General features: G+C 37.6%; 1 protein-coding gene across 14 annotated transcripts in view; it reads right to left on the bottom strand.

Moving 5' to 3' along the window:
- Positions 1 to 15,661, bottom strand: part of RALYL (RALY RNA binding protein like) — a 658,970-nt gene that overhangs the window by 95,317 nt on the left and 547,992 nt on the right. For all 14 annotated transcript variants that reach the window (XM_081816201.1, XM_031025013.1, XM_081816192.1 and 11 more), the window contains one exon: positions 6,332 to 6,364. In XM_081816201.1, coding sequence (XP_081672327.1) covers positions 6,332 to 6,364 — 33 coding nt within the window. The remainder of the gene's footprint in view (positions 1 to 6,331; positions 6,365 to 15,661) is intronic.

The raw sequence follows: 15,661 nt of genomic DNA, 5'->3' as shown, positions 1-15,661 counted from the left end.
AGCTAAACTCTTAATTCCTAAATGATTTTACAGTAGTCCTATAATTCTGTTTTATGTTTTGATGCTCGACTGAAACCATCCCTAAATTGGTATTGCTTTCCCTTTTTCATGCTCCTATTATTAAAGTTTTTAATATTGTGTGTGATATTTCTATAAATCTAGGTACCTTCTGGAATTGTCTTCCTGTCTTAATGCTATTTTACTTTTTCTTGTCTATCTTCCTCAAAGATCTCCCGAGTAACTAGGCAGGTCTTCATTCCTGTGCTGATTTCACTCTCTTTTGAACTCCATTCCCAGAATTCAACTGCATTACCAGGAATTGGGTATTAAGATATTTGGGATTCAATTAGTCGACATTTTTGTCATTTGGTGGAACTTACTCCTTTAGGAAAAAACTATTAATATAACTTAATTGTTGCATAGGATATTGATAGTAATTGGTATTTATTTCCTGTTTATTAGGTGTCGGACACTGTTCTAAGAACCTTGCAATATTAGCTCATTCAAAACAGCCCTAAGAATAAGTTATTACCTCAGGTGAGGAGATGAGGCTCAGAAGAGTTAAACAAATTGCCAAGGCACCTAGCTAGGAAGTAACAGAATGAAGTTCAAACCAAAGAGATCGAATCCCAGAATTTAAGCTCTTAGGAGCTCCTGGGTGGCTCAGTTGGTTAAGTGTCTGACTTCAGCTCAGGTCATGATCCCAGCGTCCTGGGATCGAGCCCCGCATCGGGCTCCCTGCTCAGCTGGGAGCCTACTTCTCCCTCTGCCCTTCTCCCTCCCCCTGCTTGTGCTCTCTCTTTCTCTCTCTCAAATAAATAAATAAAATCTTAAAAAAAGAACTTAAGCTCTCAAATAGGTAGTTAAGAGTATAACAATGTATAGCATCTACTGGTAAATATAAGGACTCATACAAAACCTGGACGAAAGTAAAATAGTGTAAATATTGGACCTAATAAGAGTGTCAAGATTTAATAATGTCTTCATAATAACAGCAGAAGTATATTGAAGATCCAAATTCAGTTCCAAGACAGGAAATAAAAGGGGAAAATATCCCCCAAGCAAAATTATTTTAAAAAATATAGCTACTAGCAATTATGTGAGGGTCAATTTTAGATGTAAGGCGAGCTTTGTTGTCCTGGCAGTTTTCATTCACTCCCTCTTGTTTGGACTTAGTAGAATAGGTCCCACTACATCTCAGAGGATCCAGGAGATGTGGAGATGCATAGGCCCCTTGACTGGGCCATGATTAGCTTACTCACTGAGCCTCGATAAAGATAAATATAGTAATTTTGCTATTTCTATCTTTGATGTGTTTTGAATCTCTCAGACAAGCTTAGGAAATAATAATTCTGAGCTTTATCAATATAATTTTAAAATTATTCTGAGTTATTTATTTATTTATTTATTTATTTATTTATTTATTTATAAAGATTTATTTATTTTAGAGAGAGAGAGCGCAGGGGGAGGGGCAGAGGGTGAAGGAGAGACAGAAGCTCAGGCAGACTCCCTGCTGAGCGTGTAGCCCAACTCAGGGTTCCATCCCCCCCGACCGACCCTGAAATCAAGATCTGAGCTGAAATCGAGGGAGTCAGATGCTTAATCAGCTAAGCTACCCAGGCACCCCTGAGTTATTTAAATTATCCTAATGCAGTGAAAACAGTCTGAACATTTTTTTTACCCGTGCAATAAATAGTCCTCCTAATAAAGCTACTCATGCAAAAATTCATCAGCTGAAATATTGGTATGAACCAAAATTTCAATTCCAAAATACAACTAATTCATATTAAAAGTCTTCTTTTAAAAGGTCAACTTCATGCTGAAGAGGTAAGAAGAAATAATTCACATGGAAAATTTCGTTCAGTGCCTTGAGTATATTTTTAAAGTGGCTCAGTGTCTGCAAAGTGTCAACAGTCACTTGTACTTGAAGAGAACTCATGTATTGTCTTGACATGCCCCTTTACAATGTGAATCTTAAACGTCAAATGAACAGGAGCTTCCTTTTCCCTCATCTGTATTTTTCATTAAAAAGCTGTAAAAGCTTTTTCAAGGCAAGACTGGTTTTAAACTAAGATTTAGATCTTAGAATCTTAGTTGAGATGATCACTTGGCTCTTGTTCACTTTCCTTTTTTTTTAAAGATTTTATTTATTTGACAGAAAGAGACACAGCGAGAGAGGGAACACAAGCAGGAGGAGTGGGAGAGGGAGAAGCAGGCTTCCCACGGAGCAAGGAGCCCGATGCGGGGCTCGATCTCAGGACTCAGGGATCATGACCTGAGCCGAAGGCAGACGCCCAACGACTGAGCCACCCAGGCGCCCCTCTTGTTCACTTTCCTAAATGCAAACTCGATACCTGTTTTCTCCCAGCTTATTTCCAAAATCGGAACCTGTCTGATGCCACATAAAAGCAAACATTTGTCAGAAGAGTTTTCTTAATTCTCTAAAATGGAACATTTGGAGGGTGAGTAGAATATCACAGGCTAAGTATTCTTGTAACATGCAAGCCTAAGCTCCACACTAAAAAACACGTTTGCTTAACTGATTTGTTTTACTGTTGGGTGAGCGAGATGGGAAAGAATTTTAATTTTTAAATCTATTATTTAAATTTATTTTATGTATAATACAAATATTTTTGTATCATATATTTATAATAAATGTAAAATATGTAATGCATATACTGTATACACATAATATTTATAATATAAAATATTTTAATCAACATTTAATAAAAATTATTTATTAAATATTTAAATTATATTATTTAATCATTTAAAATTTAATAAATTTCCAGTCTTAGGTCTGGGACAACATCAGAATGAGTTTTGATGCACCAGAGCATAGATAATCTGCTCCTTGTGCACCGCAGAAGCTTCCATGGCATACTATCTGGTCTCTTTACATGTTATCCTGGTCTCTGTTGGGTAAATTCCAAGACAGTTCTAGATCAATGTGTCCACCTCCACCATATGTATCCCAAACAGGGAAAGACTGTGGGAAGCTATATTTCAAAGATTTTCTGAAAAAATTCCAGAGACTGTAGATGTCTGTAAGAACAATCTGTGTATGTTTGTAGGAGAAGGAGCTGGGAGAATGCAACCATGATAGTGGTTTCCAGGTTTGGCTCGACAGCCTTGGAAAACACTGCATTTATTGGCCTACCTTGGGTAAACAGAATCAGACTCTGGGATAAGCCTTCTTGCCTCACTCTAGGTTATTATTTTTTTTCCTAATGACATTATTTTATTAATCATTTACTGGTGCATGTGAAAGAAAGCTCCTCTCTTATCAATCTTTAGTTGAAGGTCTGAGATCTGAGATTTCACTTAACTTCCTTTCATAATTCCCTTATCTTTTTCCATAAGCAAATATTTCCTGTCTTACAACTTTCTTTGACACATTTTTCCATTGGTATATTCAGACTGAATTTATGTTGTGACATTTAAAAATTTTATTTCGTAATTAATTACTACAGCACATTTATGAAAGGAAGAATTTTGCTCCCTAATTTATATTAAGAGATACACATTTTAAATGTATCAATATTTCTTTCCATTTAAAAAATTTAAATGACAATTATTAGTTTTCATCATAAAAATTCAAAACAATTACTTGTACTCATCTTGTTTGATAGCTTATTCCATTCACAATTTTTGTTTTTTTCCCTCTCCATTATAAAAACATCTTTTGGTTTCCACATGTAACTCAAAGAATGCCCTGTTAAAGTGGAGTTTTATTCTCTGAACTACTTCAGAGCTCTCAGATTGACTCTTTGGAGCATTGTAAATGAGTATACCTTCCACATCTGTAATAAAAGCTAACGTTTATGAACAATTATGTACCGAAAACAGTGCTAAGTACTTGATCTAAATTATCTTATTTAATCTCCACATCACAAATAAGAACCCAAAGCCTGGGGGTTCAAGTAATCGCCTAAACCAATACACATAGCTTGTAAGTGTCAGACCCTGCAAAGGGAAGAGCAACTTCTAGAAGTACATATTAACAAGTGCTTTAAGACACTGGCAGGCAATGGACTGAAGTATGCAATATTTAGCACTGATCTATTCATTCATATGCTTTTTATTGCACATAGAATTAAAATTAATGTGAGGTGTGCAGGGTCCTAGAAAAACTCAATGTTATGGACTTACAGGTCAACTCATACCAAAGAACATACACCATGCATTAATTCCTTTTGATAAGTGACAGAACTGAGAGTCACAAATTTGAATAGTGGTTCTCTATTAGACTACCTTGCCTGGCCGTCTCATATGGGTCCACTATGTTCACAATCATCCTATCCTCTTAACTAAGAGAGACTCATCCAAACTTTAGGCAATTTTATTTAAAACAATTTTCTTGGGAGAAAAGGGAGAAGTTCAGCTATATATTAAAGTATCCAGTCCACAGACCATTTGGGTTGCATGTTTCACCCTTTACTTTTAAGACCCATCTAAGGAATAGCAGTTATCTTCCTACTGCCATGCCAGTTTTCCCATTTCGGGTATTTGCTGAGTTAGATGTCATTCTTTTTTGGAAACTTTTTTTCATGGCTCTAATTCGAAGTTTTAAACTCCTGATACATTTAATTTTTTTTTTTTTTAGATTTTATTTATTTATTCATGAGAGACAGGGAGAGAGAGAGAGAGAGGCAGAAGCAGGCTCCCTGCTGAGCAGGGAGCCCGATGCGGGACTCGATCCCAGGACCCTGGGATCATGACCTGAGCCGAAAGCAGACGCTTAACCATCTGAGCCACCCAGGCGCCCACTCCTGATACATTTAAAACAAAGATTACTTAGAGTCTGCCCTTGTAAAATAGAGGTATGAAGTAAAAAATGAATTCCATCTCAAAGAAGTTGGGAGAATAGAAAATGCTGCCGAGCAACTGCATTAAGTGAGGCATGAAGAGAAGCTATTTCAGCCCTCTTGACTTGAGGGCAGGACACATATGCATTCATAATAAAAGATTTCTTCAGGCTTAAAGATTTTTAACAATAGGAGCTGATGATCAATGAAGGAAAGAAGCATGCTCTAATGATTTTTTTGGACCAGATCAACTTGACCTTTCATTTTTTCAAAAAATCCTCCAATAAATGCATCTACTCCATTTTTTTTCTCCCAGCATCACTAACAATTATTTTCATTCTCATGATTCAACTGGCTTTCTCAAATGCTTTTGTGAGGAGTGGAAAGGGGAAAGGGAACCATGTTGCTCAAGGAGTGACAGAAATATGCAAGGACTGTGAAGTAATAAAAGAAAACTAATGCGATCCTTTAAAAATCTACCCCATCCCATGTTTCTGGTCATTCAGCATGAGTATAATGGCTGCTTGTACATGATTTTTTTCCCCATCAGTTATGACATGATTGCCTTTAAGCTATCATATCTTCTGGCACTTTTTGATACTTTACAACATCAACCATAATGCTGAGCATGCAAAAGTCCCCTAATGAGACATTTTAATATGTTAGTCAAAGGATTATTTGGTAGATCAAATAACAACTTTGCTGATTCTTAATTAGCAAAATGCCTGAAAATAGCACATGTGTATTCTTGTCAACAATATGTTATTAGAACATGTATTGTGACTCGGAATACTACCAGAGGAGGCAAGTGTTGGTTTTACTTAATCTGTTTCATGGTTCCTCAGCTTTGCGTTCTTAGATGGAAGAAAAGGAGAAAAGATAGATACAGATCTTGAAGGCAGATTTAGGAAAAAAGGGAGAAGAAACATTAAGGTAGATTAAGAGGATCGAGTAGACAGACTAGATATAGTGAAGCTGCGGTTCAGAGGAATTTGTAAGACCAATCTGAGCGTTATCTTTACACGACTAGAATATAGAAAATTACTGTATACCTCGTTTGATTTTTTTAGAGGATACAGGCTTTTACATGCATTATTTGCTGAATTTCCAAGGTCATGAAATAGCTTTGTGAACATTCTGGCTAAGCCTTTATAAAACATAGATAGCAATGTTGCTGAGGATATGACGCGTCCAATGATATGGGATGACTTTGAATATGGAATTATATGACTGATAATACCATCCCAGAAGACCTTGTTAAAAATCGATGAAAGAGGGGCACCTGGGTGGCTCAGATGGTTAAGCGTCTGCCTTCGGCTGGGGTCATGATCCCAGGGTCCTGGGATCGAGCCCCACATTGGGCTCCTGGCTCAGCAGGGAGCCTGCTTCTCCCTCTCCCTCTGCCTCTCTCCCTGCTCATGCTCTCTCTCTCTATCTCTGTGTCTCAAATGAACAAATAAAAAATCTTTAAAAAAAAAATCGATGAAAGAACTGAGACTTAAAATATTTAGACATATACTCACCCAACAGACAGGAAAGGCTCCTTTGACTCAAGTCTATGAAAAAAATATGAAAAATTAATTTTAATATAACAATTTACTATACACTTAAAAATTGCTTTTATAGGAATCTGACAAAATTATTATACTTGTTTGGGTGAAAATGTATACGTTAGCACTAATAAAAAGCTATAAATAATATATGAAGATCTAATCTGGACTAATTCAAATTCTGGCTGGCTTAATGCAGAAGCTAATGAGAGGGACTTGGAATGGGAATGTACCATTTAAATGAGACATTAAGATAATAATACTGTTAGTCTAATTTTGATTTGCATTCTCTATATCCTCTTTTCTTTTTTTACAGTAATTTGTAGAAGTGTGGATTTATCTATTTGTAATTGTTGTAGTGATAAAAAAATTTATTATGTATTTAGTTACATACTGGCTGAGTAATTGATTTCCAGTAAATATTCGGCAACAAAGAGAGAAACAGCATGACATTCATTGTCATTTACCAACAGTAGCACATTTGGGAGTGGGGGGGCGAGAGTTAGGTCATAGATTAGGATCTTAATGCCTCCTCTTAATGTCTCCTAAGAACCATGTATTTTTTTTATACCTCCTGAGGAATTCTAATTCTGAAACCTCTGATTAGTTGTGGCATCTTGAGCTAAGCAACTTAAAAAACTTTCTGGGAATTACTTTTCTCATTGTAAAACAGGCTAAGAATGCTTCCAGTTAATTTTCTTATTTCATAAATTAATTTCTTTGCAAAAAGCAAATCAATCAGGAAATTTTCCACTTCTAAATATTCCTTAATTAATAATGAAGGGGATCAATTGGTAGGTGTATATTGGCCACTTCATTTTTATATGTTTCTTGACATATGATTATGGGTTAAACATAAACAAATATTAAAGACATTTTTATCTGAATCCTGGTGTTTAAGATGATGTAATGAGCACTGGGTGTTCTATGCAACTGATGAATCACTAAATTCTACCTCTGAAACTAATAAAAAAAAAAAAAAGCTCAGAGTTTGGGGATGTACATTTATACAATCTTTTCCTTTTCTGAATTCTGATTTTATTTTCACCTCCCTGTAAATTCTTTGCCATACTGTGTGTTTGTTGTGCCCATATATTTATGATATGAATAAGCAAACAATTAAGGGAAAAAAGTTGAAGATAAATAATGAAATATATTTGGATATGTTTGTTTTATAAGACATGACCAGTGCTAAGGGATCAAAAGAAGTTACCTTGAAGAAATGAGGGGGATTCTATATAATGTGATGCAGGCGACCGTTGACTTATTTGGATCATCATCATGACACTATCACTTCTCCCTTACTTTCTACTCAGCAACACTTAATAAACGGTTTCTTGCTGCCTACAGTGTCCTCCTAGCCTCTCATTGCTGCCTGTTTCTTCGTGGCATCGACTAATCCAGTAGAAGAAAACTGCATATCTTGACTCCTCTCTCTTTTTCATCTTCCACATCGCAATTAGCAATGTCCTGTCAATTTCTCCTTTATGTGACTTTCACATCTCCCTCTTCACTCAATTCCCAGGCGAATTCTCATCACTTACCCCAGCCTAGCTGGTCTCTCCAAATGTAAATTCTTTGTTCACAGTTGCTCCAACTTCACCCGGTTTCACACTATAGCTTCCTTATTGCAATGCCCCCGCTCATATCATTTGTTTAAGGACTGCATGCTGTTGCTTTCATTCAAGGTATCATAAACAACATGAATAAAAGAAAAACCCACCATCTTGCCTTTCCCTGTGCAATTACTAAAACACAGAATGTATTTGGAATGGTATTTACTTACTGAGTTTCCTTTTTTTTCTTTTTTCCCCTGAAGGCTTCAGACAAGCCGTTGTTGGACTGGAGCATGGAGGGACATATGTTGCCCTTCTGATACCCGTGGTTAAGATGGTTAGTCCCACTAACTAGTTAATTGCCTCCTTCTGCTTCTACCACTTCACTCCCTTCAACTATTTCCTCCCAAATGTTCAATAGAAGAATTCAGGGGAAAATTCAAAATTTTCAAAATGATACTGGATTGAGATTCTGATTAATGTTCTATAAACCAGGGGTTGGCAAACCGTGGTCTACAGGACAATTCTTGCTCACCACCTGATTCTGTATAACGCACAAACTAAGAATGGCTTTTACATTTTGTCTTTTATTTGAATATTGTTGACACATAATGTTACACATTAGTTTCAGGTGTACAACATAGTGATTGATTTCAACATCTCTATGCTCACAAGTGCACGTTTTTAAATGGTTGAAAAATATCAAAAAAGAATAATATTTCGTGACATGTAAGAATTATGTGAAATTCAAATTTCAGAGCCCATGAATGAAGTTTACTGGGACACAGTCATGTTTATTCATTTACATATTGTTTCAGGCTGCTTTTGTGCTACAGCTGCAAGAGGATTAGTTCTAACAGGGACTGCATGTCCACAGTTTGAAAATATTTACTATATGGCCTTTACAGAAAAACTATGCCAGTGCATGACTTACGATTATCTTGTTGGAAGCAATCCTTCAAAATAGGCACTCTTTATTTTAATACGTATCCAGATATTGTTTCACAATTAGAAGCTCAGAATAATTTGAATTCCCGCTCTACATCGCCAATTCTCTGCACCTGCAATGGACAGATCAACTCCCCTACAATGCTATTTTCATGTCACCATCTTTCTTGACTATTTTAATAATCGCAAGATGATGCCCCAACTTTTAGTGTGTCACTTGAAAGCTTGTCACAAACATGACTCATGCTAACTTTCCACGTTGCTCTTTCTCACTTCTCTTACCAACCACTTTATTCCAGGAAATTTGTCTGTTTATTACCTAAACATATCTCCTTTGCTTTGGTTTCTTGAAGCGTTCTATTTCTATACCAGAATACTATTTTTTTCTTTCTTTCCTTATGCATGATCTATTTATCTTATTTAAGATCTTATGATCTTATCTATTTATCTTAGTTTATCTAACTCCTTTATAATGCTAATCCTGACACTTCATCTTATAGGGACAGTCCTGTCACTAAGCTTCCATGACTTATTATCTCCATTACGATGACATAGTCTCAGGACAAGAGTCTTGGGTTAAATGGCTAGCTTCAAGTCTTAAGACTGGTAAGAATGTTAACCTTGCAAGTCTACTTAGACAAGAAACTCCTGAAAGTTCTGTGTTAAATCTTCTAATGGTCCAGGGGAGGTGCTGGCTGATGCTCTATGAGCTGAACAGAAAAGAAAGATCATTATCCATGAGTCAGCCTAAGCCACTGAAGATAAGCCCTAGCTACCTGGACCACCCCCCCAAATATTTTCAGTGGTGACACAGAGCAGGAAATCTGTGAGGAGCCACCATTAGGCAATCCTGTCTCATGTCTCACCTTCAAAACAATGACACATAGTAGAGGGAAGTGATAACTGGCCCACATTGAACGATGCTCTGTTTTGTAACCAACTGCCCAGTCATGGTTTCATTACACAGGCTTAATTTTCCTAGCCTTGAGTCGATTCAGAGATTTGTACATCTTTTCTCATTAATAATAGAGCCAATATCATTGCCAACTCAAGAGGCTGTTGTGAAGAATATAAGATTATGTACTTAGAGCAACTAACACAGTTCCTGGTACAGAGTAGACTGTGATGGTCAAGACTATGCCAAAGATAAGTTTTTAGTTCTAAGAGCTGCAACTGCCTGAATACATGAAAAGCTCACTTTTGCAATTTTAGTCCTCAAAAGTGAAAAAGCGTAAAAGAAGAAAATTACCAGGAGAAACATCCCTTTGGAGAATATTGTTTATCAATGTAATCCTTAGAAACAGATGACTACATTGTGATATGCTCAGAAAGAACGAACTTTTTCTGAGTTGTTTTTTTTTTTCTAACAAGGTAATTGTTTTGTGAAAAAAAGGATTGATTTTTATCATTCCTAAGATTTACTTTTAACATGAACTGGGTAATGAATTTAATAATACTTCATTCAGGATCTGCTAGAATGAGGGGTAGAATAAGATAAACAAACTATAGCCTTCAGAAAAATAGGCACAGTAAAGAGATAAAGTAAAATGCAAAATGAAGATTAATATTTGGAGCTAACAAATTTATAACTTTTTGTATTTAACAACAAAAAATCTAAGCTGTATTTACTAAAGACCAGGCATTATTAAAAATGCTTTATAAACACTGATTTATTTAAGCATCATGATATCCTCTGAGATAGATTTCATTATACAGATGAGGAAACTGATACTCAAAAATGCCAGATGTCTTGCCCAAGGTCACAGAGCTATAAAATGGCTGAGCTAGGATGTGAAATTAGGCATGCTGGCTCTAAAGTCCACCTGCTCATGTCTTGCCTCGTGTATTGCCTTCCATCAGTTTATTTTGTTTTATTTTGTTTCTACGTGCCTTATGGACTGTCACATTTCCTTTTGTTATAATTTCTATACTGAGAAACCTAATCTGGTCTCACATGTTGTCCACATGCTGGATATTTCCAAACTTTTGTCTCTCGTGTCACTCTGTATATGATGTGTGGCTGTATCTGCCCAATCATACAACTCCAGTTTTAGGTGCCTTCAACTTCGCATGTCCCAGACTGAATATTGCCTGCCTCCCTCATTCTGTTCTTCTTTATCCCTAACTCAATGGCCTAATCAGCCACTCATCTGACCAAACTAGAAAGATCATAATCTTTCTCTTCGACTTCTTTCCAATGACACTCACTTTCAGTAGATCCTCCTAGTTCTGCTGTTTTCTATTGCCAAAAGTCCTTTTAGTTCTTTACTTATCTCTCAATTCGTATTATTGCAGTTCAAGTAATCATCAACCTTTAGGTGGGCTATTAGAATAATCTCCTTAATGACCTTCCTTCCTCAGTATTTCTTTGGAATAGCCATGTCTACTAGCAGAATCATCTTTCTAAAATAGCTATTGTACAAATATGAGCCTGTAGTTCCCCTCATTACACATCTCTGAGTGCTTCTAGGAAGTATTTTTTCATAAGGCACCATAAGTTGGTTAGGAGAGCTTCATAACACTTCATCATATTGTATGAAACATTCTCAGTGTATTTTCCAAGTTCCCTCTAAAGACACTATACTCCTTGAAGGTCGGAACTCACTTTATTTCAAGTACCTAGAATCATGCCTACTTCTTTAGGAGACTCTTAGTAATGGTTCTTTCAAATGACCTTCCCCTGTGCCTTACTCCCCTACACCTACTTCCATCATTTACCTACAGAGTAAAGACCAGACCCTTTAATATGACTAAAAGTTCATTCACAATCTTCTTCTAGTACCTTCCCAGCCCTTGTCTTCTACCACTTCAGCCTGCAAATTCTATGCTCCAGCCAAGCTGAGCCAACTGCTCACCGTCAGGGTGGCATCCTGCTTTCTCACTCTCTGTGCTTGGGCATATACTGTGTTTTTGCAGAAATGACTTCAACTACCTTGTTTTTGTAAAACTAGTGGGTTTTTTATGACTCCAAAGTGACTTTTAAGTATGTTCCCCTACGATATTTATATGGTTTTGCAGTAAAAATTACAGCAACACCATTTACTACCCTTGGATCTATTCTCTTTAGCAATGGCAACCTAAGCCTGACCTACGTTTAAGATGGAGGCTCCAAAGGGCTTAAGGATACAATTTTTAGTATCAGACAGCCTGATTCTAGTTCTGACTCTAATAATCTTCTGGCTGTGTGGTGTTGAAAACGTAAGGCATTTTTCTTTGTACCTCAGTTATCTCATCTGCAAAATGGGGTAATAATAGACCTAACTCTTAGGGCTGTTGTGAGAATTGGATAAGTAAATAAATAGGTAACAAAATTAAATAAATAAATAAATACTTGATAAACTTCTGCCATCATTGTTATTATTTTTTATCCATGAGTGCTCTGATTGTTCCTACATTCATGGCCAGTTAACAGTTCTAGGGAGTTCAGGTTAGGGAACAGGTTGGTGTAGCTGTTATATAACAGTGAACCATGTGGGGCTCTTGGTGAAGGTATGCAACAGATGGAAATGTATGCCTGGAACTTAGACAAGATATTGGGTCTGCAAATACAGATTTAAGAGTCATGTCATCAAAGCAGAATTAGTATATGACATCAAAGGAGAGAATGGGGGCCGCAGAGAGAATGTGTAGAATAGGAAGAAAAGGATCGAGGAGAGATACCTAGGCTCACTAGCAGGCCTTTAGGTGTAGATGCAAAGTTCAGAAAGGGACACGATGGTGGTCTGTGTCATTGTGAGTTAACGCTTAGCTAACCAATTGTGTATTATTTATGGAATAATGTGACATGCTATTTTACAAAGAGCTTAATAGCTTTTTTTTAAAATTACAGGAATCGTATTTTGATATTTAAAATTTAGTCTACATTTCATCATTAATCGTTTGTAATCTAAACACATTCACATGACATTTTCATCGTTCCAAGGCCTTCTGATTTAAACAGGCTTTTTTTCAAGGTAAATGATTAAATGTGAGCAAAAGATGATGATTTTGATCAGAGCCAAGCACTTGTAAAGCAATTCATAGACATCTTCCTTTCCTGACCATTTTGCATACTAAAATATGATTCTATCAGTATTCTTAAAAATTCATTTATTGCCAGAAAATTAAAAAGCAAATAGAAGTCTTCCTTATGTAGTAGGGGCAGGCTATTCATCGGTAATTGCAGGTGTATTCTCTGACATTCAGTAAAAACCAGAATCTGTCTGTAGTACTTACCTTGGCTATTCTCCTCTCCTCACTTTGAAAGAAAATACGGAAGCAAAAGCAGCCCAGTTTCTGTGCTGGCCCCCCATGGCCTAGATGCCTAGAAGCTCTTGCCTGGAAAGCAAGAGGCTTGTTAGGAAGAACACACTATGTTGGTGCATGCCACGGGAGAAAGCACTGGCCTGCACAGGCACCAACCTCCTCACCTCCATCTGCCTGAGGAACTTCTGAGTAGGACTCATCAGTTAGTGTCTTTGGTTGAACAAGAGCTCAAGATATTTTTGGCACTCACAGTGCATCGACCATAGCCCTTTCCCAGGTGTGGCTCCTACAAGGGTATAGTGTTATTACAGATGCACAAAGATTATCCCAAGTATAACCTTTTATGGTTTCCTGTCAACCACATTGAGAACTTTGTGGCAAAGCAGGGCTCTGGGTGAGACTGATGGGACGGTCTGAGATGGCTAAGAGTGGGAGCAATCATTTCCTTAAAAGCTTGTACGCTCTAAAGCTGAGAGGTCAAATAGGTCTTCATTTTTGTGTCAATTCTGACTAACTGATGGTGGCTGCTGGGAAGAAAGTGTTGATAAGAATTCCATAAACCTATTCAGGCCTCAGGGTGTAAGACGGTTGTAATTAACCTATGTGTGCCATAGAAATATAAAAGGAAAGGAGAAGAATGTTGTGCAAATACGTATTTACCAACCCTGTGCTAGTAGAAGGTACAGAAATTTCTTCAAACTTATGAAAGGAATAAAGAAGTACAGAGTCTGCAGCAGAACCCAGATTTCCAGACATATTGCCCATATGACAACGTATGCAAATAATCACATGTACTTAATGCCTCATATATGATAATAGCCAGTACTTTTAATTTTTTTCATGCTATTTAAGCATTTTAACACATTTAATCTTCATAACTTCCCTGTGAAGTTGGTACAATTATCTTCTCTATTTTATACATAGGAAATTGAGGCAGAGAGGGATTGAGTAACTTTCCCCAAATTTTAAAAAGCTAAAAAAGTCATACAGCAGGACGATAATTCAGGCAGTCTGATGAAGACCTTATAGTATATTTGTCTCACTTTCCAGTATATCATTCACTGGCCATTAGAGGAGTGTCAAATTCACCTCAGCGCTGAAGAAAGCCAGGCTCCTTCACTCCTATTGTGAGATCTGTCTACAGTGGATTCCATTTCTCTGGACTAAAAAGCAGCTTTCCCCTCAATTTCCTGTGATACCTTTTTGCAAGGGCTTTCATGGTCGATGGAAATTTCTGCTTAAAGCTATCATCAGACCTCTTGGTAAGTTCCATTTGCAGTTACCACCATCTGTGCTAACTCCAAGACAGCTTAATGGATGGCTGTGGGATCAACCAAGAATCTCAGTGGCAGTTTGGGCACTCACAATCATGACTTTTGCTACATTGGAAATTGAGGCTGCAGAGCTCATCTCCCTCGCACAGGCTGTAATGTATCTTCACAACTCTGTCAGGAAGATCGAGCTGCCGTGGGAGGAAGGGACATGAAGTATAAAGAAGAAACTCACGGCCAGAAAGATGATCAACCATTGGCAGATTCTCCTGGGAAACTTGCAACGCTTACTCCAGTTGCCCCGGGGGTAAGGCTAGGGGTAGGAGTAGTAGATATCTGGCCAAGGCAGAGTATAGAGTCTCACCCTCACTCTACTCTGACTCCAGAATTAACCTCCCCACACCTCACATGGGAAGGGAGTGCACACAACTGTGTGGATCTTTCCATTCAAATAAGAAAAACGATTTTCTGAAAAGAGATACTTTCAAACTCCATTATTTTCATGTTGGAAGATTTGCTCATCTCCATTCCAAACCTGTGTAGTGAAAGGAAGGAGATTTCAGAAAAAAATAGCAAGGGGCTGCTCATCTGTCTCTTTCAATTGTTTTATTTAGTTACTTGCTAATAACTGTTAAATCCTACAGAGAAACGATGCGTCTGCCAAGCGCACAGACTGGGAAAACAGGTAATCAGTCACAGAGTTATCCAGTTTCAAATCTCTATCCTCTGTCCTGCTCTTTGCAGCATTATGATGTCATTTATCTTTTTCTTCCATTTGAAATGAAGAGATCGGACGCAATACAACGTCTTTCGATTGCTGGTCATAATAAGTTCTACAGAGTGTGCATGGTGCTAAAAGACCTAAAGCAGGTATTCACAGGCCAGCCCCCATAGGCTGAGAGGAACAGTGGGCTTTTGTCCTCACGTGCCTCCCGCCATCCCTCCCTCCTGTCCACACGCTGCATCCAGGCCCCACACTCTCAGACCCACTCAGTTCCCGGGGCAGCCTCATCCCCTCCTCTGCCTTCTCTTAGTAAAATGCCAGAAACTCATTCAACCCAAGCAGTAGCTGAAGTCGGATATGGGCTGGGAAAACAACAGTCCATCTGTGCATGTTTTGCTTAACTGCCTTGCTGCCCTCTTCTGCGGGACATACTGGTCTGGCAGATTCACCTCCCAACTCGGTAACCTCAACCTCTCTCAGACCCAGAGTCCCCCCTACCCCCAGGTCTTTGAAAACATTAAATCCTGGCACCAAATGTCAGAATTTATTTTTATTTTTT

This window comes from Leptonychotes weddellii, chromosome 4 (assembly GCF_054177405.1).
Source record: "Leptonychotes weddellii isolate Sample4059 chromosome 4, ASM5417740v2, whole genome shotgun sequence".
NCBI classification, from domain to species: Eukaryota; Metazoa; Chordata; class Mammalia; order Carnivora; family Phocidae; genus Leptonychotes; species Leptonychotes weddellii.
This window is presented reverse-complemented; position numbering and strand designations above follow the sequence as displayed.